The 26,240-nt window shown below is 41.4% G+C and overlaps 4 protein-coding genes across 5 annotated transcripts; 2 read left to right on the top strand and 2 right to left on the bottom strand.

Moving 5' to 3' along the window:
- Positions 1-422: 422 nt before the first annotated feature.
- LOC112295967 (putative inactive receptor kinase At2g26730) lies at positions 423-3,722 on the bottom strand. Its single transcript, XM_024548024.3, has 3 exons — positions 3,474-3,722; positions 1,576-3,118; positions 423-1,441 (listed from the first exon to the last, which is right to left on the bottom strand). The coding sequence occupies exons 2-3, from the start codon at positions 2,969-2,971 to the stop codon at positions 798-800; spliced, it is 2,040 nt and encodes a 679-aa protein (XP_024403792.1). The 5' UTR covers positions 2,972-3,118; positions 3,474-3,722; the 3' UTR covers positions 423-797.
- Positions 3,723-8,345: 4,623 nt separating this feature from the next.
- Positions 8,346-13,881, bottom strand: LOC112275723 (carbamoyl phosphate synthase arginine-specific large chain, chloroplastic). Its single transcript, XM_024506336.3, has 6 exons — positions 13,116-13,881; positions 12,103-12,668; positions 11,562-11,747; positions 11,129-11,404; positions 10,299-10,991; positions 8,346-10,139 (listed from the first exon to the last, which is right to left on the bottom strand). Exons 1-6 carry the CDS (start codon positions 13,585-13,587, stop codon positions 8,613-8,615), a joined length of 3,720 nt encoding a protein of 1,239 aa, XP_024362104.1. The 5' UTR covers positions 13,588-13,881; the 3' UTR covers positions 8,346-8,612.
- Positions 13,882-18,407: 4,526 nt separating this feature from the next.
- On the top strand, positions 18,408-22,124 carry LOC112279044 (calcium sensing receptor, chloroplastic). 2 transcript variants are annotated; one of them, XM_024513102.3, is made up of 8 exons: positions 18,408-18,582; positions 18,829-19,207; positions 19,583-19,828; positions 20,066-20,270; positions 20,515-20,656; positions 20,839-20,970; positions 21,157-21,326; positions 21,743-22,124. In XM_024513102.3, exons 2-8 carry the CDS (start codon positions 18,935-18,937, stop codon positions 21,832-21,834), a joined length of 1,260 nt encoding a protein of 419 aa, XP_024368870.1. In that variant the 5' UTR covers positions 18,408-18,582; positions 18,829-18,934; the 3' UTR covers positions 21,835-22,124. The 2 variants fall into 2 exon arrangements, with proteins under 2 accessions (XP_024368870.1, XP_024368871.1); XM_024513103.3 differs by having other exon boundaries at positions 18,498-18,680.
- Positions 22,125-23,972: 1,848 nt separating this feature from the next.
- On the top strand, positions 23,973-26,207 carry LOC112278710 (uncharacterized). The gene is made up of 2 exons (XM_024512358.3): positions 23,973-25,278; positions 25,560-26,207. Exons 1-2 carry the CDS (start codon positions 24,452-24,454, stop codon positions 26,023-26,025), a joined length of 1,293 nt encoding a protein of 430 aa, XP_024368126.1. The 5' UTR covers positions 23,973-24,451; the 3' UTR covers positions 26,026-26,207.
- Positions 26,208-26,240: the final 33 nt, after the last annotated feature.

Below are 26,240 nucleotides of genomic sequence, written 5' to 3' on the forward strand. Positions count from 1 at the left end.
GTGTTGAAATAATCCTTCGCGTTGTGTCCCGGGCCTGGGCACTTTGCTCATATTGGCTGTCAAAGTCGGCAACGGTCAGTTTATAACGATGGTGTGGGATATCAGAAAAGTCATCGTCGCATGTCATGAGTTTCAATAAGACCTGCAGTGACATGTTGAAATCTAGAATATGCTTCCGAACTGGTCGTGAGATGAGCTTGTGCAAGGAGAGATGCAGGAATCGAATTGAAATGACAAGTAGATCTTAAAGGGAATGATAAGTTGCACTTAGAAATTCCTTGTATCGAGGGGAGCTTCCTTGTGTCAAGCTAAAATTTCACCAAGTGGACTTAACAGATTTAGTTAAAGGTGAAGAGCAGAACCAGGTCACAAGCTTCCTCATATTGGGACATCACTGGCAAACTTACCAACGAATGGACATGTGGAGTTGAAGAAGTGATAATTCAACCAAAAAGTAATACAAAATCACGTCTAATGGCAGGCAGATCCACTAGGATGATGCACAGCAACTGTGTCTACAAAATACAAAGATCTTCACTTGTTTGCTAAGACTAACTAATACGTGTTCACAGGACGAATACAGAGTAAACCAAACATAAATTAGTTTCTAATTTTTGGCAACAGAATTCCATTGCAAAGATGAATCAAATGAATGCAGTGGCATTTTTCAGCACAGCTGCGTGGCATGGAACAGTATATGATGCGGATTGCCCTCAAATCGACCAGTTCTCATCCGCAACGAAACAGGATAAAGGACAAGTGCGCCGCGGCATCGACATTGCCGATCAGCTTGTGTCCTAGGGACTGCCGGTGGATTTAGCAGCCGCAGCCGCAGCCGCAAGCGGGCATACGGAAGATTCATTGACGTGTCCTAACTGGGTGATGTCTTCCAACAGGAGCACGACTTCTTCCAACTTCGGTCGCTTCTCAGGAGTAGCATCGACACATGACAGCGCCAGCTGTAACACCTTCAAGCTATCCTCTTCGACGAAATCTACAGCTCTCTTCAGCTCCGAATCGACCACATCGGAAATCCAGCGGTGTCTTTCAAAAGATCTGACCCATTTGGGAAGGTCGATACCAGCGTCGTTCTTGCAAATAGTTCGCTCCGGTGCTCGTCCAGTCACAAGTTCCAGCATCAGAATGCCGAAGCTATACACGTCTGACTGCATCGTGAATTTGCGGATGTCGGTTACCTCCGGAGCTTTGTATCCGATGAACCGGGATGGGCTGACGCTTGCGGGATCCAAAAGATGCACGAGGCCGTGGTCCGCAACAAAAGGCTCGTACTCTCTGTTCAGCAGAATATTGGCTGACTTGATGTCCCCATGCGGCATCCTCACACACGGTTTGTCTAGGTAAGCCAACGCCCTCGCCGTACCCAGGGCAATCTTCTCACGGCTGACCCAACCCAAGGGATTGCGACCTCTGGCTTCGTTGTCTGCAACATACATCGAAACCACATTCATTTACAAATACCAAAACAATGCACGACTCTCTCCAAGCAAAGCTTTCCCAAGTTTTAATTTGTAAAGAAACTGCAGAAGGACATGAGAGGAGAAAGAATTGCAATACCATGAAGTGTAGAGTGCAAGTTTCCTGCGGGCATGAAATCTGTAACCAGTAATTTCTCGTCCCGTGAGTAGTAGTAAGCTCGCAGCGGCATCAGATGTCTGTGACGCAATCTCCCCAGCTTTTCAACATGTGTCTCGAACTCCTTCTGATCGGCTGCGACATCCTTAAGTCTCTTCACGATTACGACATTATCTCCCTGCAGATTAGCCCTGTACGAAGTTCCTACGCTCCCCTTGCCAAGCACCTCAGCCGACGCTTGCAGCAGCTCATCCAAGCCGAACTCATCCCGTTTGCCTTGGTCAAGGAACACAAGCTTGCTACGAGTGGTAGGTTCGCTGGAAATGGTGACAGAGAAGGTTTCCTTTTTTTCAGGTGAGGTCTGCACTGGCGAAGAACCCTCGCCGTTGTAATGAGTCACTTGTTTTCCAACATGCGCCTTATTAATGTTGCCTTCCACACGCCGCGAATAGCAAACAATGAACACAATAATGACGACCACCAAAAGAGAGCCCAGTGCAATACTCGCAATCACTCCAACGCTGAGGTTGAGATGCCTTTGCTTCTTCGATGACATTGCTGGGGATTCATTTGAGGAACCTGATAAGGTATCCTCAAGTGGTCCAGGAATCTGCACGTTAGGACCGGGAGCAGGTGTGGTGGGAGGGCAGCGTATTGTCGTCGGCGGGCCGCACAGCCCCTCATTGCCAGCAAAACTTATGACCGAAAATTTCTGCAATGAGGTTGGTACAGGCCCCTCAAGCTCGTTGTTAGCAACGGTGAAAATCACCAAATTGTTGAATGATACTGCTGGGATCTTACCCGTGAAAGAATTACTCTGCAAGTCCAGATGGTGCAAATTGTTGAAAGTGGCGATGGAGGCTGGGATTTCACCCGTGAAATTATTGAACCCCAGACTGAAATGGCTCATGCGTGGCCAGAAGCCGGTGAAATCTGGAAGTAGTCCCGAGAACAAATTGGACCCCAAGAAGACAGCCTTCAGAATGCTGCATCTCGCGAGGTCCACTGGAAACGGTCCCGTGAGGCGATTATTGTGCATGCTCAGGACTCGAAGCTGGCCAAGATCTCCAAGGGTGTTGTCAGGGATTGATCCCGTGAGCTGGAGTCGGGGAAGACGTAGACTTGCCACGCGATTTAGATAACATTGCACTCCAGTCCAGGTGCAGGGATTAGTGCCGGAGACCCACGGCAAGATGTTTCCCGCCGGATCAACTGCGGCCTTGAACCTTTCCAGAGCTGCTCGGTCACTTTGAAGGTTTTGTTGAGGCTGTGCATGTGCCTCGATGAGAAAATTGAAGATTACAAAAAAACTGAAGCACACGTGGAAAAGAGTCGGGCAACGTGTGCTCGAGTCCCTGACCCGTTTCCTCGTCCCCATATTCTTCGCCAGTGAGCTACTCCGCGGGTCGTCGTGATTTTATTTTTTAAATGAAGCTTTTCAGAACGCGTGGTTCACATTACCAAACTGCAACTTGCATCGCAATCTCTAAGGTCTGATTCTTCTTCTTGATTGTCATGAGCACGTCTGCGACAAGCATAGAGAAGTTGCACATTTTACTCCAGAATGCAGTGAACATGAAATGACTAGAATATTAGTCGTTGGATTTCGAAATTGTTCATGACACACTGCCAAAGTCATTTCATCGCACTATTTTGCCACATGGTTTACTCCACGTTCTCGACAACAAGAGGTGCTCAGAAATGCTCCCAGATCTCTGAACTTTAAGCCAGCTCGCACGCAGTTACAAGTGAACAGTTGCTCTCACGAAACAAGCTATCTGCAATTCTTCGGTGACTACACGTAAAGCTAGTGGACTTTCAAACTAAAGGTACAGATAAACGATTCAAGAACTCACAAACATTCCACCATAAACACGAACCTGATGATGCAATGTTAGAGAAGACATAAGTGTCTGTGCGACGCACTCTACCTCCCGTCCAGACCTTCGTCGCCACCCCAACGACAGGCTGCTCTGTTCTCCCATCAGGAGCATGAAATCCAAGCTCCAAAATAGATAGCCTGTTCCAGTCCGTCATCCGGGCCAAGTTTGCATTAACTGCAAAGTCGAGAGTGCAATTAGACGACGAGGATCATGGAGCCGGGAGTTCGTGAAGATTAATCAGCTTCGCGACACCATTTGGAATCAAGAGTAATGACTGGGATCATGATGCCGAAATGTGACCAGATCCGGCCTTAATCGACCATCAGAAGTTTAACTGTTGCTGAATGGTGTGATAACCAGAAGAATCTCCTTGGACAGATGTCTTGCAATGGTGGCATTGACACAAGTGTTGTCGATGGCGGTGTCTGATATTACTGCTGCGAACTCTTGAAGATTGTCAGTAACTCTTGTCATGATGGACTTTCCTGACCTGAAGCTTAACAGGTTTTTAAAGGTAAGAATGTCTCTTGCAGTATTCTTCTTTCTGATTCATTCAGGGTCTGCATGTAAAGTCTTTTCTTTCAATAGAAAATGGAAACACGAGTGACGAAAAATGCATCTACGGAACAATTACTGCGGTACAAATTATTCTACATCCCGTAACCTGTAATTAGACGGAAATGTGGTAAAGTAGACAGAGTTAGCTTTTAAGAAAACAAATAGGGCTTACTGGTAAAGGATGGAGAGTGGTTTCAGTGATACATTTCGCGTAGTTCAATGTATAAATAACGGTGTCGGTAATGAAAAGAATCGACGGACTTGAAACAAGTTGACACGTGTAAGAGTAACACTGAGAAGAGTAAACTGCGAACAGATGTCGGAGAAATAATCATAAATTTCACAGACAGCAACGCTGTTGGTCCCATTAAAGACTAGTCTAGGTGGGTAGGTAATATGGTTGAGGATGCGAGCTCGTCAAGGAAGTATGAGCTATTCTGCGAGCATTGAATGGGCTCAAGAGCAGCAAGCAAAATGCAATTAAGAATTGCACATTGGGCTTTAATTATGGGGTTGATGACGAGCTCCAAATTTAGCGAAGTCTGCTAAGAATGGATCAAGAAATTTGAGTGGATGAGATGAGTCCGGACGTTTTTGCTGGAACTTCGTAGGTGCATTGCGTCCACTTGATGATGACCGTGAAGTTATCGGAAACTACTTTTTTGCCCAGGTTGTTGCCAATGAATCGAAGCTGCTTCAAAACCACAGAAACCAATACCAAAAAATATCGCAATTTATGCAGCGTCCATTCAAATGGTTCAGTCGTGGCTACTGTAGTTGAGTTTGTTTTCATCTGAAGGCTGTCATTTAGTTTCTCGGGCATCGGATGCGATTGTGAGGGCAATCCATAATCTGGAATATTTCGGGCATTGTATTTTCCTTTTCCAGGAATAGAGATTCACACTTGAGTCTAAAAATGAAGCACCGAAGTACAGGAATATCCCAGATAAGACAAGGATGAAGAAGCCAGGACCATCAGCTGAGCAGTGCAACAGCAGTCTGTTGCCGAGAAGCTCAAGCGATAGGTTCTGCCCTGCAACTCCTCTAGTTCCTCACGAAAGTCCTCGATACTGCATTCTTGGATATCCAGTTAACGCCCAACCACCACTGTTGCTCGATGCGTTGTTAAAACGTAGATAATTAATACGGCATTTTGTTCGTGTGTGATGCTAGCGAGTATCCCGTCAAAATGAATTAAGGATTCAGGTGATGACGAGCAAAACGTGAAGCAACATTGTAATGCCGTGCAGAAGCTGGAAAGCCAAATCACCAGGTGAAAAACAACAGTGCAAAATGGAAAGAGCGTGTGTCAGGAAAGTGCTCTACGAATAAAACTCAAGCTTGTAAATTTACAATAAATTAATATTTAAAATGGAACAAGAAGTAGATTTAAGCCATGTTGCTAAATTAAATAGATTTTATTTTAATATTTTGGAAGCATAGATTGAAATTCATTTTTAAAGAAAAAAAAATTATGGCTAATAGTAAGTAGTGCAAAACCCTTATTTGTTGCACCTACTATAGCAAAAATTATTTCTAGAGATTTATCTTTACTTGCCATAGGATTAGGAAGAATAAGTTTATGGAAAGACAAGAATACTTTGCCTTTTATAATTAATAACAATTACTTTGAAAATAGTATTGTTTCACATATACAATCATACAAGATATCAAATCTAATACAAAAAGAGTAAATAAGATTATTTGAATCTCAAGATGTAATAACAAAAAAATATCTTAAGAATAAACTACATACCTCAAAGATGAAATAGAATGTTAAAAAAACATATTTATGTGTTTAGAGCACATCTTGAACAATTAATAGCGATAGAAGCATTGTTTCTTAATGATAAAGAATACTTGCCTTGATGTGAAGTTTACTGCTAAATTAATCATCTCTCATTAATTCTTTAAAAAGATAATCAAATATCATTTTACAATAATAAAAATTAAGTCTTTTATATAAAAATAAAATATTCCAATAAAAAAATAAATTTTATTTTAATAAAAACTTTATAAGGTTTTAAAATTTAAAAAGTGAAGATAATTCTAAATCTTATGATAAAAAGAACCTTGCTATAGATAAGAAATGCTTCTTTTGTAAAGAGTTAGGACATCTAAATAAAGATTATAAAATAAGGTAACTATTGAAAAAGACAATAGTAAGAAATAAACTATTTTTTTCATAAAATCAAATAAGCTTTACATGGTTGCATTATCAATCAAAGAAATGTTCAATTCTATATGGCATGTTGATTTTGGAGCAATACAATACATATTTCATCAATTAAAGTGTTTTAATAACTAGACAAAAAATGAGAGCTCATATATTGTCTATTTAGGATATGACCTACATTCATATGTAATAGAAGGATGTAGTAATGTTACTAGTATTTGTCCAATACAAACTACTACACACTTTGGTTGCAAATACTTTATTACCTTTATAAATGACTTGTCTACACTTTAGAAGCATTTAATAGATTTTTACATTATAAGAAATGTGTAGAAAAGAAAATAAACCAAAAAATATAAATTTTAAAAATTGATCATAGATGTGAATACATATGCAAAAAATTTAAGGACTTTTTTCCAAAAAACCTTAAAGAGAAGTGACTAAAACATATACACTACAATAAAATAGTATAGTATAATTCAAAAATTAAACTCTAGTAGGGATAATTTTAGCTATACTATCTTATTCTAAATTATATGGGATGTTTTGGAGAGAAGTCCTTCTCACAACAAACTACCATCATAATAGGAGCCCAACTAAAGCTATGAAAAATAATATTGTATATTAGAAAATCCAATATATCTTATATGAAGATTTTTGGAAGCAAAGCCTTTATCTTATTTCTACAATAATAATAATTCATTAAATCTCATTCAAATTCACCATTTCAACATAACATTAATACTTACTAGTATAATACACAAGATTTAGAGCTAAAATGGTAAATTTAAGAAGAAAGAGAAGAAAAAATAATTGAATTTATTTATGTGTTTTTGTAAAACAAACTGCTTAATTGTTAAATTGACTAGAAAAAAATCTGTTGTTGATAAAACTATATAAAGTAATTCAAACACTAGCAAAGAAAACAAGATACTAAGCCTTTATAATGGTGGTAATAAAGTTTTTTAAGACTCTTTGATATATAATTAAATATGGCTATATTCAATTTATTAAAGATTCTATAATAAAAATAATATAATATTATATTATATGTATATTCTTTAAGAAAATAATGCTTAACCATGCTTCTTAAATTTTAAAAAATGAATAAATTATAAAACTTTAAAAATAAGAATTTAAACAATTTTCTTAGATTTATTGATTGAGACCAAACAAACCATGTCTTCTTAAACTATATACTAGACAATGTGATATAAGCCTATATAGCCATTTATTGGGCTCAAAGATCAAAATAAAAATTATTCTTACTTAAGTTGGACTTTATTAAAGCATACAACTACATTAAATAGGAATTAATTTATAAATCAATAGAGACCCTTGGATTTAGTATAAGCTTTATCAAATTGACCAAATTATTACTCTTAGATATAGAAGCACAAGTTAACATTAAAATTTCATAATTTTTTATAGAGGTCAGATAAAACTATTTCATATCACCTTATATTTTCTAATAATAAAAGAGGTATTTAAATAAAATATTTAGCTTGCAATTAGCCAAGTTAAAATCAAAAAACTAGTCTTACTTGAAATTAAAGAACAAATAACTATTATGGATAAATAAATAAATAAATAAATAAAACATACACACTCAAGAAATAGAGTATTGTGACAAATTACAAGCTATTGCATACAATACATTGGTCTTAATTTGATGGATTCAAAAACCCACAATGCATTATTGATGGAGTAGTTGTTTTTTGATACATTTTATTTTATAAAGCATTAATTAATATAAAAACTCAACTTAATAAGTATTTCAAAAGAATAAAAAAAACAAAAAACAAAAACAAAATAAGCATTTTGTGACTAAACTATTACCAAAATCTATGTATGCAAAGATTTAAAAAAGAGTATGCAAGCCATACCATAGGAACTAACGAAAAAAGTCATCAAAAACATAATTCCTTTGACAATTTCTATTTGGCACTCAACGTTTTGCCTTGGAATGAAACCACCTTTCACATAATTAAAACCACAATTTCTAATGAAAAGATAATGTTTTATTTACGTGTGATAGTTTCTTCTGTGAACGAATTATTCCAGAAAAGGATAAAGAACTGTGAATAAAGAACAGGGACTAGGAAGCATAAATTAGTTGAATATGTTCTGAGAGCTTGAAAACATGCTTGAAAGCATAATCTCAAATTGATAAATGTGGAAAAAACCACAATTCACAGCATCTACCACAGCTGGTCTGCAGGGAACTTACTACTACATTCGAAGTGTGACTAAGTTCATTAAGATGCCTCCAAACGAACACTTCTGGCGCACATCAACTTTGAATTGGCTGATGAGTCCTCATGGGAATTAGCTTGATGGAGTCAGTACAGATGATCACTGTCGACTATAACGTTACAATATCGGATAATAGAACGATCTACTTAATTGGCCTCTGCGACAACTTTTTTCTCTTGGACGAAAAAATCCTGCAAAGCCATCATCTCAACAGGACTACCTTTCAAACCAGTAACGGCCTGAAGAGTAGCTACGGCTCCCGCAATGGTGGTAATGATAGGTACCTTGTAACCCAAGGCCAATCTTCGCAATTGCCTACCATCAATTTGATCAAGGGCATCTCCTGAGCTGGTAATGATCATGAGTTGAATATCTCCGTTCGCTAGCAAGTCAGCTGCATGTGGCCGTCCCTCATGAAGCTTTAACACCCTCTCAACTTCTATGCCAGCTTTTCCTAAATAGTTTGCTGTGCCGTCGGTACACAGAATTTTGAAACCAAGGTCCTGGAAACCCTTCGCAATAGGTACAACCTTTTCCTTCAACATATCGTTCATGCTTATGAAAACAGTTCCAGTCAGAGGTAGCCTCTGGTTGGCAGCAATTTGAGCTTTGGCAAAAGCCTTGTCAAAATTGAAGTCAATGCCCATGACTTCACCTGTGCTTCGCATTTCAGGACCCAACAGCACGTCACATCCTTGGAACTTGTCGAAGGGTAAGACTGCTTCCTTCACTGAAACGTGACGAGGAATAACTTCCTCTGTGAAGTTCAGATCCGCTAATGACTTGCCAGACATTACCAGAGCAGCATACTTAGCTAAAGGATGCCCAATTGCCTTCGACACAAATGGAACTGTTCGAGAGGCACGGGGATTAGCCTCGATAATGTAAACCTCACCCTCCAGTGTAATTGCATACTGGCAATTCATCAAACCAACAACTCCAAGTCGGCGAGCAAGTTTGGTTGTATAGTCGCGGATCTTTTCCAATGCCTCCGACCCAAGATTTTGGGAAGGAAGTGTACATGCTGAATCACCTGAGTGCACACCAGCTTGTTCAATATGCTCCATGATACCTCCAATAACGACATGCCCTTCAGCATCCGTCAGGGAGTCCACATCAATTTCAGTAGCATCTATCAGGTACTTGTCAACCAGAACGGGCCTCTCCGGGTCAACCTCCACAGCCGTCTCTAGATACGTCTTCAACTTTTCGTCGTTGTACACAATTTCCATTGCCCTTCCTCCAAGAACGTACGAAGGCCTGACCACAACAGGGTAACCCACTCTCTTTGCAATTGCCAAAGCATCATCTTCACTTTTTGCGATTCCGCCTGATGGTGACTTAATCTCAAGCTCATTGAGGATAGCATCAAACCTCTTCCTATCCTCCGCTGCATCTATCGAATCTGGCGTCGTCCCCCAAATCTTTACCTTGCCCTCACCACTAGCAGCATCAGGTTGGAACTTCTCCAGGTATTCTTGAATAGGAACAGCCAACTTCAGTGGTGTCTGACCACCAAACTGCACGATAATTCCATCAGGTCTTTCCAGATCGATCACGTTGCACACATCCTCCGCTGTTAAAGGCTCGAAATAAAGTCGATCAGAGGTATCGTAATCAGTAGATACGGTCTCTGGGTTCGAGTTCATCATAATAGTTTCGTATCCGGCATCCTGCACAGCTCCCGAGTTCCATCACTATCAGCATGATTGAACTCAGTGCGGATCTATTATGCATAGTTCTATTAATCAAAATACGAATTTACTCGTGCTTATATTTTAAGTAACGGGTGCAGCGTATCACATAAAATTTGGACATTCAAACTCGCGTACCCCAAGGGAGAAAGCTGCGTGGCAGCAACAGTAATCGAACTCAATTCCCTGACCAATCCTGTTAGGTCCACCTCCAAGAATGAGCACCTTCTTACGCGTAGTTGGAGCTGACTCACACTCTGCGTCGTAAGAAGAGTATAAGTAAGGAGTATTGGCCTCAAATTCCGCAGCACAGGTGTCCACACGCTTATAAGCAGGTTTCACTCCATGTTGAAGTCGGTAAGCACGGACTTCTAATTCCGTAGACTTTGTAGCATATGCAATCTGCTTGTCACTAAAACCTCGCCTCTTGACTTCGTAGAGGTCATCTTTGCTGAGGTCACTCAACTTTACACTTTCCAAGAAGTTTTCAGTTTCCAACAACTCGCCCAGCTGGGAGATAAACCACGGGTCGATGAGTGTCAAGTCGCAGATCTCATCCTGTGTCATTCCACGCTTCATGGCAGCATAGAGAGAATACATACGCTCAGGGTTGGGTACACGCAAGTTGTACTTAATTTTATCCCAGTCCCATTCAAGCTCCTTGACCTTCTCACAGCCCCAACCACTATGCCCCGTCTCCAAAGACCTCATCGCCTTCTGAAACGACTCCTGAAACGTCCGCCCCATAGCCATAGCTTCACCAACAGACTTCATTTGCGTAGTCAAGATTGGCTGAGAACCAGGGAATTTCTCAAACGCGAATCGTGGAATCTGTAAAACTCCAAAAAGACACGAAATCCGATGAGTTAGTGTATTCATTTCAGCATGATGACATCCTAGTGCATTAAAAATGAACAATGTCTCCAATCAAACAGGTCACAAAACACATTGGAAGATGAATACTGTACCTTAGTGACAACGTAATCAATCGAGGGCTCGAAACTGGCTGGAGTTTTCCTCGTGATATCATTTGGAATTTGATCCAGTGTAAATCCAACAGACAGTTTCGCTGCCATTTTAGCAATTGGGAAACCAGTAGCTTTGGATGCAAGTGCTGAAGACCGAGACACTCGAGGATTCATTTCAATGATCATGACCTCGCCATTCTTGGGATTCACAGCAAATTGCACATTTGAACCTCCACATTCTACACCAATCTCCCGAATGATTGCAACTGATTGATCCTGCATACAAATAAACACCGCACAAGGTTACTGTAGAGCACGTACACAACGCCAACTTCCGCGTCGAGTACCACCTCATGTTCAAGCCCAACATCAACACGCAAGGAATCACAACCGCATCAGGACAAGTACAGTGCAAACAAAAGATAAACATTACCCTCAAGCGTTGGTACTCTTTGTCTGTCAAAGTTTGAGCAGGAGCCACAGTTATAGAATCCCCAGTGTGGACACCCATGGAGTCAATATTCTCAATTGAACAGATGATCACCACGTTATCGGCCAAATCTCGCATCACCTCCAACTCGTACTCCTTCCAACCTAGTAGAGATTTTTCAACTAAAACCTACAGAAAACCATTTCAACTTCAGTATGCACACAATGATGGTTCACAACATTTACTGGACTAAGTGATCTAGTGTTGTGATAGCTTAATTATCTGAATCATGAACGAAAAAAATTCACGTGCACCAGCGCCAATGTTGACTCTGTCTGGATGCACAAAACAAGGGGCACCAACCAATAAAAACGTAGCTAGTTCTCCGATACATTACTATCCAGAAAACCCACACCAGAAATCTTCAGAGAGGCGATAGCCGTGCAGATGCTGACTCGAGCGTTTTGTCCACGGTAAGATGATGGCCATTGTTATGACGTAAGATGATGGCAATCAAGTGCTAGATACAAAGTCTACAGCTCACCTGCGAATTAATGCTTGCGCTAAGACCAGCTTTGCAAATTGTCTCGAACTCTTCCTTGTTGTAGGCGATACCACCACCAGTGCCTCCAAGGGTGAACGCCGGCCGGATAATTAGCGGGAACTCACCAATTCTCTCAGCAATTTCAAAGCACTGATCCATAGTATGCGCAATACCCGAGGGTGGGGAGTTTATTCCGATCTTAGCCATGGCTTTCTTAAATAATTCTCTATCTTCGGCTTTCTCAATAGCATCTAGTTTAGCACCTATCAATTCAACGTTGTACTTGTCGAGCACTCCACTTTTTGCCAGAGCGCAGGCAAGATTTAGAGCGGTTTGTCCTCCCATGGTAGGCAAAATTGCATCAGGCCTCTCCTTTTCGAGAACCTTCTCGACGAGTTCAGGGGTCATAGGAGTGATGTATGTGCGATCAGCGGTTTCGGGATCTGTCATGATTGTGGCAGGATTTGAGTTGATGAGGATTACTTCATAACCCTCTTCCTTCAAAGCTTTACATGCTTGAGTTCCTGAGTAATCGAATTCACAGGCTTGGCCAATTACAATAGGACCTGTCATATTAAAAGGCGCCATCAGTAATCATCAGTAACTACAAATACAACATATATATATATATATATATATATATTTCAATTTCAATTTGAAATCCGCATGTGTATGAAATGACCAGCGCGAGAATAATTCATATAATCAACCTCTGAGTTTTCTCCAACAGCCAGTCAACAAACTACAAAACTCTGATAGCTTCACTAGACAGTACATTGACAGCGCTTCGCAAGGCTAGACAAATGGTCACAATCCACACACAAGTGATCTAATGCTGCCTACGAGTGACAACTTTAAAGCTTCACAGATAAACCATTAAAGAATCAACATCTCATGAAAAAGCAATAAGCATAACCAAGTTTTCGCATCAAATGTATAATGACGAGGAATACGTGCTCGACTGTAGACAGAGGAATGAAAGACGAGAAAGGAGTTATGGTCTGTTAACAGACCTGCTCCCAGTACGAGGATTTTCTTTAGGTCCTTTCGCTTGCCACCGTTAAACCCTAAATTGCTCCACGACGCAAACGGAGCATCTGGGGATGAAGGGGCCATCTCCTTGACCTCGCCGGCCACACTCCCAATCTCCCATTTAATACGCTTTCCACCAGGTGGAGTCTGCCCCAGAGCACCGGGGCTATAGAAGTACACCTCTGGCACAGGCTCCGATGTCCTGCGAGAATTGGAGTAGCTGTCCCCCGACGCAGCAGAGACAGAAACAGCCCGTCCGGCACACCGCAAGGTAGGGAATATGCAGGTCTTAGAAGGGCACGGAAGTGGCACGGTGGTGCTCAAAAAGGCCGACTGCAGGGGCGCCACTCTTGCACGCCGAGAAGCATGTTTACGAGCGCCAGCTGAGGTCGATGCGACCTCCACCGCTGGCATTGCGGCTGCGACAGCACCACGCATGCGAACTCCTTCCATTGTCACTAACTAACTCCACCAAAGCTCAAAATCCTACCAACAGTCTGCTTCAGACTGCAAAGATCAATCTCAGAGTGAAGGCTAAAAACCAAGCAGCCTCACTCCTGAGAAGTCTCCTTGTTACAATGAAACGCGGTCCGTTTTTCTGCCTCCTCGCCGCAACAAACCACCTCGGCGTGTGTAGAACGACACGAGAAATGCAAATGGCCCCCGGGATGAGGTGCCTACTTCGATGCAGGCGCAAAAATTTCCAAGTGGAGAACCTGGAACCGGAATGGGAATTGGCGCCGCTGTCTTTTGCTGAAAAACCCTGCGGCCAGTGTCAGGTCCACTAGATTCCTAAACCCCCCTGAGGTGTTCTCCATGCATACCCGGACCAGTGACGCCTCCAAGGCCGTCATGCATCGTGCACCGGTCGTCAACCAAAGTTTCTGGCATTATGTCCACCTCTGCGAATGGAATCTTGACGTGTCGCCCTGCGACTCAGCCAACGCTGATGTCATCAACCACGTCACGTAGCTAGATGCGCCACATCCCAAAGACGGCTTGCTTGGCATGTGAAGAGCATTGAATGATATCACTTAAACCCACTTCGTTTCTTTCATTTTTATTATTTTTTCTAAAGAGCATTAGGGGGATGTCCATTGTACAAATTACAATTTCACTTTTTTAAATTTTGAAATTAACATCTGATCTAACATTTTGTAGTCATTTATAAATCTAAGATTTCGGATTTGGTTAAGTTCTCATGATTTCTCGAATAGATCTGCAAAGTTTAAATAAAACATACACCAACTTTTCCACTTTCCATTTGTCATTTTATACTTTCATGCACCTACAAAATTATAATTATTTTTTTATTTTTTCACTTAACTTTTCCTTTAAGATTATTTAAAATCAAGCTCCAAAAATCATTACAAATCCAATAACTTGAATGTAACCCAAGCAACATCTAAAATTGTACATTTTTGATAAATTATTTTTTACTTACACAGTTGTATACATGGTCTTTATCTCATTTTTTTAAGAAGGAAATTTTCAGATGAGATTATCAATCGATTGTTATTAATTCTTCCAATAAACCAACCAAAGAATTCAATTATAATAAAGTGTATGGGGTACCCTTGTTAGTTTTTTACAGATGCTCATGCATACTCTCTTTGACATATCCACAATCGGAAATACTCGCAATTGAAAATGCTCGCCATTACTCATGCGGGTTGGTAGAATCACAGGCATGCGAATTGTCCGGTCCACTTGGATGATTGTAGCCGTCGGCGAAACCACAAATCCTGCACACCTCATCCTCACTCGCTGACAGCATCAGTCGCATTGCGAACGGAATCCCACAGTGCTTGGAGTTGTCGAGATCCAGGATTACCACTTGGGATTTGTGTCTACATCGAAGAAACCCCGCATCGTGGCGTTTGAGAGAACGGATCGTCTCTTGAAGACAATTCGTGCGAGTTGCGGCGAGCCGCCGGCGTGCAACTGGATTCCTTTGCATGTTGTTTTTCCGGTGGGTGATTGGGGAGGTCCAACCATGGCGAAGGCCACTATGAAGACCATGTAGTTGTGGGGATTTTAGACGAGGAATTTGTAGTTTGGGCGTGATGACGCAAACTGAAGGAGCTTCAGAGGGAGATTGCGCAGCGCATTCTGTATCTGCTATCGATGATCATGTGTCAGAAAGTTGTGGAATATTTACTTTAGAGATTGAAGTGTACAATAAACACATTTTAATTATCAACGCAACACTTATTGATGTGTGTTGTTGATAAGATTAGTTTCTGCTGGTTAAACATCTCCAAACGAACCTCTTGCCGAACCCTGCCGGTTTTGCCCGTGCTTGAATTTTCATTCCCCTCTATCTCCGTCCTTTGTTCCTCAGGATCGCCGAGCTCGTTTGTGAGCTTCGTTGTGCTAGATGCTGTCTGTGGGCTTATGTGATTTCTGCTTCTACACAAGCACACAGAACCGGACCCAAGTAGCTGACAGCAGCTTCGAATTCTCTTGATCAAAACAGATTTTTGCCGAAATAGAATCAGCGCAAATTGCCTTTAAACCTGGCACTTAATTTGGTAGAAGAATCATGAGTCTCAGCCACGAAGGTGCGGATCCCATGAGGAGCAATGGAACTCGAACCACCTGCATACTGTCTGAGATACAATACATCTGGTTATAATCACGAAGCATCACCAGTTGAGTAATGACTTGAAATTCAAGCCATGGAAACAAGAGCAACACATCCAGCAGTCCAGTTGGGTGCTGTGCTAAGTTTTGCACAAGATATGTGCGGAAAACAAGGCCGTGAAGTAACATTGCGAACCCAAGAAAAACGCATTGTAGTAGTCGCACCGCTGAGAGTGAATCCTCCTCAGATCTGTTTATGCCAGGCCTAGAAATGGTTCAGCTTTTGTGTTGCTGTTGGCTTGTGCGCTTCTCAACTGCGCATTTCCATTCGTTTCTCATTTTTTGACAGAGTAGTGTTCGTGGTATCGTGTGGTGTAATGTTAAGTATTATCTCGTTTTTTTGGAGAGAGGTTTCTTGCTATGTTGGGGTTATTAGAGGAATATAGTGCTTTTGTTGCAGAGTTCGTCACCTAGGCATAGTTGCTTTCTTTCTTCTGTGGGTTGGATACACTACAAATTAATGCCGATTGTTATTTGAAGGCTGAGCCAGTTCCTTGTGTTGTATACATGGTTGACGCAAGAATACAACTTCTTTAACTTAATCTGGTAATTTATCAATTTTTTCCATAGGCCACGGATCTGTAAAACAGTGCTTTCTTTGATAATGTTAATAGAGCCTTCTGTGCAAAATTCCTTCTACATCCAAATCGTAATCGCGTGTGGTGAAAAACGTTGAATCCTCTGATTTTGTTTCATTTTGTGCATGGACTCATTTATTTTGGGACACATTCGTCATGTGCCGACTTGCTACAATTGGTTCATCTGGGACTTGTTAATGTTTCTACAGTTTAGAAGTGTCCTAACATCTGGCCTTTCTTCGTGGCATTACCTCTTAAACCTCTTTTGAACAATACAATCATGCCTGAAGTGCGCTGTATACTCATCTTCTTCCATAGTCGTGATTTTCAAGAACTTCATAGCCTCAATTTTGCAAAATCGCCTCATTTTGTTGCAGTTTAGTTATTCGCAACAGGAATGAAGTCGTCTGCGGGGACGACATCGAGAGTAAACAAGGATGGCACTACTTGAGTATGTACTCGTTGTTCCTGTCGTGTACGTGAAGCTCTTTGGGTATACAGAAGGCATAGCCCCTGTAGAGTGGGGAATTCTGTTTGCTCCATCTTCATAGAATCTTCTCTAGCTGAATGTCATGCTGTTCCACCTCATTATGATCCATCGGCAATTAAAATCAGAGCAGAGTTTTGAAGCATGGATTTGTTCAGCAAAACCAATAACTCAGTTTTCATAATCTCCTCGAGAGCAAACTACGATGTCACTTGTCGGGGGAACTGAATAGAACACTCGCGAATGTGAATTGATTTTGCTGAATTTAATGTTTTTCTACAAGGGTTGCGAAGGAATAGTTGGTTTTGACGGGATGAAGTAGACTGGAATGATCGAGCTCCTGGCAAGTGGAAAGCAGACGAGGCGCATTTCATACAAAGTTGGCTGAACTTAGTACGATACTTCACCAAAACATCATCATCGACCAAAGTCGGCTGAACTTAGTACAGAAAAATAGTTTAAGTAATCCTTGCCTTTGATCCCCAATGTTCAGAGCGACCCCTTCATCAAATCATTCGGTCACCGAAAATAAGAGTCCTTCGTTAGGATGCCGACCCAGATGCAGGCGTAGCTAATCATTTTTTGAACACTGTCTTCTTTCTGTGCATCAGATGCTTTAGATCTTTTTGTACAGCAGTCAAATGCAGACGAGATTGGTTCAGCACATTGACTGGGTTCTATTGACGAAACGTTCAACGTGTACATCCAGAAAGCTATCTGAAACACAACGGGAAGCAGACTTCTCCATGAGGACCGTCCACACCAGAGGCTAATGATTCTGGGGTAGCAGCGTTTTCCTTGAAGTTATCGGCGTGACTTCCCGAAAGCGTGAAACAAAATCCTTGTACACCTCATGTCGTCATTCCACATGCCCTAAAAACCAGATGTTGGCACGGTCATGTCCCTACAATAGCGAACAATTTTCCGAACAACCTAGGTAACTAGCAAAATCACGCAGAACCAGTTAATGAACACGGCCAGCGATTGGAAAATAACTTCAATCTGAGTTCTTTTGACGATGTTGCTAGTTGATATGAGCTATTACGAGTGGTTGGACTTGCTGCACAACCAACGACCTCCAACGCCACATTCACAAGAGCAACTACCCAACTTATTTAACTCGTTCCTCTTCCTTTTAAGCATCTCCTGTTCCATTTCTCTTACACAGCACACTGAATCAGGCTTACGGCAAGAGGCAGGATTTAGACAAATTTCTGAGTAGCTTCGCAATCAGCCAAATGTGATTAGCGTCATTTCTGCCGCCAAAGATAAAGCAATTGGGCACATGGACAATCGCTAGCAAATGATTGGTCCCAGTACAGACTGGATATCTGGAGGGTAACTTCCCCACAGGGTAACTTACTAGCTCTTAAAACTTCACATGGAGAGTATGCGAGTTGCCGCAAGCCCTTCGGAGAACCAGAGGGGAGATTTGGGTATGCTCTGACCGACGTGGCTCTACTCTAGAGGTCCGCTGGATCTTGTGTACAGCATGAACCAGAAACGGAAAGCGCAGGAGAATGAAGCAGCACCAGGGTGAATCTCTCGATGGGTCACGCACCACTTCTTTGATCCCAATCTTCGACCACAATCTGCAGAACTGTGTAGTACAATGCAACACTACCTGTACTTCTAGATAGATCTCTTAAAATCAACTTGGGTACAGAAGCTCTTAATCCTTTCGTCTTTGATATTGGGGCAGTGTTTCGGTGGCAAGACCAAGTGCTGGGTACCCAGGTATTCTTTGAGGTTACGAAACTGCGGAATTTCTTATCTTAGAATTCTGAATTTTGTACTTTTAGTGTCCATCATAGACCTTGCGAAACACGATTGGGGTAGGACGATTGCATTTGCCTTCTTTGTAGCAATGGGGACTAGAAGTCTGTGCCGAACGTATTCTAGTGATCAAAGTTCACGGCTTGTGTTGTGTTGTGCAATTGATTGTTTGTTTCTGATAAGTTTATGTGGATTCTCGTACCACAGACTGCGGAATTGAAGCCCGTCGTATATCAGAAAGGCGTTTTGAAGTGCTTCAACAACTCTCTTTCTCTCGCGTGAGGGGCCTGTGCCATCGGGAGAAGAGACTGAAATGGCCCAAACAATGAAAACTATGCAAGTGCTTGGCATGAGCGGCTCATTGGCTGGTACTTCACAATTCGTTGACAATTCTGTTTCTCTCCGAAGTGCAAAAGGGTTATCTAAATGCAGACGACCAGCTTTCTCAGTGAGAGCCCATGTGAAGGACGAGCATAGTACCCTTGCGGTAACGACGCCAGCCACCATCACCTCCATCGTTGTGTTGGCTGATGCCGGTGCAGCGAACGCCCTCACTAGCGAAGATGTCACTGGAACTGTCTTGAAGGTAAGAGAGTCCCCGTCAGAATTTTCACCTATGTACCTTGTGAATTGTAAGTCGCAAGGTCTCACAATCTGTCGAAATAATTCAACTTTCCTTCTATTTTCTTCGGAAAGAAGGATACAACAACTCGTAAACATATATGTGCACAAAATCTCGTTGAGAGACCCTACGCCATAGATGCGTGTCTCAATCTTGTCGGCTTCTGTTCACTAGACCAACCGAGATTCGAAGGTGTCATTGTGATTGTATCATTGTGATTCAAAGGAGTGCTAGTAAGAATATCTTCCTCTGAGATATCCTCTCAATTCACAAGTGAAATTAATTATGTACATTCCTTTGTATTTCTGGTTTTGACGAGAGCACTCTGCTCTGCTTCAGATGGAATCGATTGCCTCTCAAGTGGCCCAAACAGCAGTTGACGTATTCAACGCATCCAAGGACGTCTTTCAACAAGTTTTCACCTCCGTGAAGCCCGCTGTGGACGTTGCCACTCCTTACGTCCAACAGACTGCAGACTACGCGTACAAATCTGTCTTACCCATTGCAACAGACCTAGAGAAGCAGGCAGTGAAGGCCCTTCAGAGCAACGGCATTGACACGAAACCTGCACTGGATGTCGCCAAGGTAACTTTAAATATCATAAGAAATACCTTCAAATATCTAGCAGTAGACTTTACTGCGTCTCATTACATCCATTACAAAATGATGTCGCCCTCATTGACACTTTCATCAAAACTCATTCCTGATTGTTATTTGGTCTGCCTATGTGTGCCCACATCGCCATGAATTGATTCTCCTCTCTTGAACGTGGTCTTGGGTGAATTGTGTGTTGTACTAAATGCACCTTGCGAATGTTCGCAGACAGCAGTTAGCGTTGCTGGCGAAGCAGCCGGACAGGCTGAGAAGTACATTGAAAGCGCTCAGCCATCAATTTCAAGCACTCTTGACAACGTGTTATCCTCAGACCCCCTGGTGTTAGCCACAGGAGCTGGAGCCTTACTACTTTTGTATTTCTTGGCTCCTCCTTTGCTTTCGAATGTTTCCACCGCTGTGCGGGGATTCCGGGGTACGTGTGCCACTGTTGATAGAATTGGAATCTGCGCCTTGGCTGTCGATGCTTTGCTTTCTGTAACGGATCCTCTATTGGAGGGACAAGGATCCCCGAATGGTTTGTCAATTAGAAAATCCATACCCTCTCTTACCGTCGCTAGAGTAATCTACTAAAAAGCTTGTACATATTGCGATGAATCCCACAAATCACTACATTCTCTTGGTTGGCTAAGACTATGACATTTATATGATATGTGCAGGTGAACTTACCGCTCCCCAAGCTTTAGATCTTCTGACGAAGCAAGACTACGTTCTTATTGATGTGAGAAGCGAGAAGGAAAAGACCAAGTCTGGTGTACCCAGCTTGCCAAGAAACGTGAAGAACAAGTTCTTGTCTATTTCGTAAGTTCCTTTGTACACCACTTCGACTTCCTCATCAGCGACAAATGTGGCATTGTAAAGCCATGTGATACAGTACGCCTTGTGCGAGCGTGTACTATGTGGCCTCTGCCTGAAATGTTCCACACAATGGGTTCAACCCTTAAGAAATTGTCTACTAACCTGAAAGTTTTGTTTGGAGACAGAGTTGAGGAGTTGGCAGGGAAACTTAGGGGGCAAATTCGCAATGTCCGCAAGGTTGAGGCAGAGATTACTGCCCTCAAGATCGCATCCATGAAAAGACTTGACAAAGGTTCCAACATCGTCATCATAGATTCGTAAGCGTTTCTTTATCTCGGCTCTTTGCACTTTGCTTTTCGAACCATGGTCATGGTGTCTTATATGACACTACTACAGCCTCTTCTTGGGCTCTACATAGTAGTTTGTTACGCTTTGTTGTTAACCCTTAGTCATCTATACAATACTTTGACTTGGACACTGACCCTACATATCATTCACTGCAGGAACGGAGATATCGCCAAAATCATTGCCAAGTCATTATCAGGATTAGGATTCAAAAACGCTTGGATCATTGCCGACGGCTTTGATGGAAGAAGGGGCTGGGTACAAAGCAGTCTTGGCACAGAGACCAACTCATATGCCGAGGTCGTCCCTTCTCGCATGAACTCTGGAGGTAAAACATCCTCATAATCTGGGAGGAGTCAGTTGTTGCGGTTCAGATTTCTATGCGACAAAGAATTTTAATTTGCATTTGTCTAGAAAATCCGCAACAGCTATGAAGAAATTGGCCAATTCAGTACTAGGCTCATATTCTTTCTGTGAACATTTGTGGAAACTGGCTTTATTGACATCAAAGAACGTTTTATAGTAGTCGTCTTGGTGCAAGACACAGCATAGTCAGGGCCTCGCAACACACTCTTTTCTGGCGATGGTGATGAGTTAGTTAAAAATGTTATTCCTGAGCTAGAATTTTGAATGCTTGTGTATGAGAGCTGCAGCTTGCAAGTTTCTGTTGTTGATACAGTACCCCATTGATTATGATACCAATTGCCTGGCAGGTTACTAATGTTCCTGATTAACGTCGTGCAGGAACCAGAAGATTTTTCTCTAGCTCAGCAAAGAATGAATTGGATGGCGGTTCCTCACGACTTAGACTCCTTCCAGGGTCTTCGGACGATTAAACGTCATTTACAGAGTCAGAGATTTCATCCCCGACTCTCAGATGTATTATCAAAAGCATCGTACTTGCGAACTTCTGTATCACCTCAATTGGGAATTACTATATTTAGCCCATTAGTCTTGGTGGAAAGAGCACTGCATTACTGAGGTCTAGATTGAAAATGGAGATTCTTGTGTACAAAAATTTTTTCCATGATGCGGCGTTTGACTCAGACTGCTTCCATCAAGATGCAAGTCGACATCCATTTGTTTTCAAATAACTCCAACCAATAAAAGAATGCTTTTATCCTCACTAAGTGCTATTTGACGCTCAACTTTCGGAAGAAACAATCTATATGTCGCGCATTCGAGCTATTTCGTGAAGGGAAAAATAAGATAAAATAAAATAAAATAAAAATTGTTATTCATGTCGTGATGGCAGATGCACAATCTAGTTGCGGCATCCTCGTTCCCCTTTGTGGCTGTTGCTTCCAAAGCACAATCTGCAACATTCTCTGTGCACACTGTGCATTTTCTTTATCAATTCATCTGGTTCCTACTCTTGACAAAGTTTTTGAAAAATATGCTCTGGATTTGCTAATCGACGAGTATCTCACCACTGCACTTCGAGTATAAGCCAAAATTTTATAAGCATCACTTGTTTGCCACTTTGTAGTAGCAAACTATGCTACAACCACCTCCTTCGTCTAATCAAGCTATGCATGCTTTGGTCATACTCAGCTAGCATTCATAAATTTGCACCTTCTTGGGGATTTTTAAGGTTGTGTAATGAGTGCTTCTTCTTTTTGATTACTTTACTTTTTAGCTAAATATGAAGTCAAATGAAGCAAAATCTCATATTTGTATTTGTTGTGTACCACATTATGACATTTCCTAGTAGCTATACTAATCATACGTTGCTGTTCTTTGAAGTACATGTTTACTAGTTAAATATAAGTAAATTGTTTTCTCACGAAGGTTTTGGTCATGGTTTAATTCTAAATGAGTAATAGATTGAACTAAAGCAATATTTGAGTTGTGTTGATATAGGACGTGACTAATAGACAAAGTCTTGATTGCAAAGTCAGTAATTCCATTTGTATTCCAATGCAAGGATACTTAGAAAGAATTTTGACTTTGTTATTGAAGTTATTAGAATTTACTACATTATATTTAATTATATGTTATCTTCATTGGTTTAACAACAATCATATAGTGGTATGAATAGGAACAGAAACATATTATGAAAATGATTGAAAACTTTTTGATTCAATAACAAATTGTAACCCCAAATAATGGATGAACAAATAAGTAAATGTGACAGTTTTTTTGTATTGATTTGGCATTTTCATAAGATTCTATTGTTATTGAATAAAAATACATTCTGTTTCAAACATGTAATTATTCAGGTTTGCTACATAAATGATATTACATTTAAAAAAAAATACATCAAAGCTTTTTTGTTTATAAAAAAATTTAAGATGACACAAGAGTTCAAAAATTTAAAACATTGTTAAATTCATAACAATAATCTTCAAAATAATTGATTTGTTAATTCATATGCATTGTCATTTTTTTCTTAAATGAATAACACCAATTTACAAATACACATACATGTACACTCATATAATTTTTAGAATAAATAAGAAATTAATTTACATTTAATACAAATATAAATAAAGAAATTAAATTCATTTAAAAAATTACATTACAAGAAAATAAAAATATAATATATAAAAAAATTATTTTCTTATATGCTATTTTCATCACCAAACCTAATTATCTTTTTCAAGTACTAATTAGCCTTCAAAAGCCTTCAAAAACCTATCTTGAGACCATAGCACAAACACATACTCAACCAAAAGCCTTCAAAAAACTATCTTGAGACCATAGTAGAAACTTTTAGAAGTTGATTTTGTTCAAAGGTTTTAATGAAACCATCATTTTGAAAAAGAAAGATTTTCCTTACAATTCACAAGATTATTTTGGCATCTATCATAAGTATGACAAACAAAGCATTCAAGAGCCTTACCTAGTAAATGAAGCCAAGTCCTAGCGCAAGAGTGGGTATGAAGGGAACCATGTTCCCCACCCGTTCTCAAGTGGGAACTTCGTCTCTCTCCTTTTGCCAGTGTTCCTCCAAATCCACGCCACATTTTGTTTTTGGCAAGCAAATTGTTGTCAGAGGTTTCAATAATTCCTCGAAGGATTGTAATGCACCGCAAGCAGCGCGTCACTTTGAATTCCCTTCAGTTTCTGTCACCTTGTTCGCGGAGATCGTGAGCCTTGGTGGACAATGCATGTAGTTTGAAGATTAGGCGGGCATCGCGGTGCCCTGGTCGTCCATGTCACCGATTTTTAGACTTCTCTCGTCTGCTTCTTCCTCTTCTTCTGCTTTCCCTACGGCTCAATGCGAGGAATCATTTGGTGTTTTCTTAGATTTTTCCTTTAGTTCGGTGCCGAAGGATTTGTGAGGCAATTTTAGTTATGGTGTTTTCTGTACCCGACGGCTGTTGAATTGTCCAGTCGACCTCAGAATAAAACGGTGGGAATGAGAGACCTAGGTGTCACGCGGGGACTTGCGTTGGACCTGATTGGTATTGTAGGTCGCCGCTTGGTTTGAGATCACGGAGAGTAATCATGGCGATACTCTCTAATTTCGGCAGTGTAATCTGGGGAGGAATTCTTCCTGCTGTGAATTCAATTTCTGAGATTCGGAACAACAGAAGAACTAGGATATTTTGCTCCTTTACTGGGCGACCTCTAGAAGTTCACAAGGAAACACTGTCGACGAGAAGGATAATTTCAAGGCGGAAGTATCTTATCTGTAGTGTATACGACACTCCCGATGATGTTGAGGCAAGTGAGGAAAGCATAGTCCAAATAGACGAAGAAGTAGAGAAGAAAAGAACCGTGGGAGTGTTTTGGGATTTAGACAACAAGCCGCCCAATGGGGTAATGCCTTACAAGGCAGCTATCAGACTTAGAGACCTAGCTGGTGAGTTCGGGCTCGTTGTTGATATGGTTGCCTATGCGAATCGTCACGCATTCATTTATGTGCCGCAGTGGGTGCGAGATCAGAGGAAGGAAAGGAAACGGTTGAATTCGCTGGAAGTCCAGGGAATTGCGACTCCCTATCAACCTTATAGGTGCCAGTACTGTGGGAGAAAGTGCGATACATATTTTAAGCTGAAGAGGCATTTCAAGGGGCAGCACGAGAGAGAACGCAACAAAAGAATTAGCCACTTGAAGCATTTAAAAGGGGGAAAGAAACAGAGGTATATGGAGAAGCTGGCCCAGAAAGAAGACAAGTACCAGGCCATCGCTTCTCAGCTCCTGGTGCCCAAGCTAGGTTACGGCCTTGCTCCCGAGCTGAGACGAGCGGGCGTTTATGTGAGAACTGTGGAGGACCGACCCCAGGCAGCTGATGCAGCGCTCATAAAGCACATGAGTGTTTACATCAACAGGTAATTCTTCGTTTGTGCTCCCTAGTCTCAATTTCTCACTTCACCTTATTCCCACAAAGAAACATTCCTGAAACCATCAGCAACAGTAGTGGTTTGTCAAGTGATATTTGGTGCGGGAATTTGCAGTTCTTCTAGAGATCGAGTTTTCCTGCGACTTAGTATATTGAGAGGTTTTGTTAGTCATCGAATTTCGAGACTGCCCTTCCATCAGTGCGTGCTTTTGATTTTGATTCTTTTACGACATTTGTGAATTCGAAATGATGGTATTGTTTTTGTCACAGAGGTCTAGAAACCCTCATCCTAGTGTCAGACGACTCTGACTTCACCGACATTCTGAGGCTTGCAAGCATGCGGAACTTGCAAACGATTGTAATAGGAGACACAATGACACTTAGTAGACATGCAGACATCTCGTTCTCATGGCAGGAAGTGGCGAGCGGAAGGGCTCAAATGGCAGCTGCAGAAGCGCACAGGCAGTGGACGGACAAGGCTGCTTTGATCAAAGAACGTCAGGATGATTTGGATCAACACGATCAGAATCATGCGGAATTCGTGACTATGCGACCGAATTCGGATGTGTCAGCTTTTACCTCCTCAGAATCTATCGAGTGGGAGAGCGATGGGGATGAGGATAGTGAAGCATTCTGGGAGGGTGATTTTGATTATGAAGTTGAGGGCTTTGATAATGAAGACTTCTCCTCACAGAGCAAAAGTGTCGCAAAGAAGTCCAATAAGGTTTACCAATGAGTGGTCACACAATGCTCCGGAGGGCTTCTGAAGAGAGCATGTTGTTCATAAGGATTCAAAGGACTAGTGTCAACTGGAAAGGCTGTTAGTTGCAATAGTTACGTCGATTAAATTCACTTAGTGACGATGACATGTTAGATGTTCATGCGGGAATGCCAATTTTCTAAAATTTTCGATTGAAAGTTGTACGATAAGCGGTGGATTATGTGCAGTTC

This window comes from Physcomitrium patens, chromosome 2, assembly GCF_059467195.1.
Source record: "Physcomitrium patens ecotype Gransden chromosome 2, ASM5946719v1, whole genome shotgun sequence".
Classification (NCBI taxonomy): Eukaryota; Viridiplantae; Streptophyta; class Bryopsida; order Funariales; family Funariaceae; genus Physcomitrium; species Physcomitrium patens.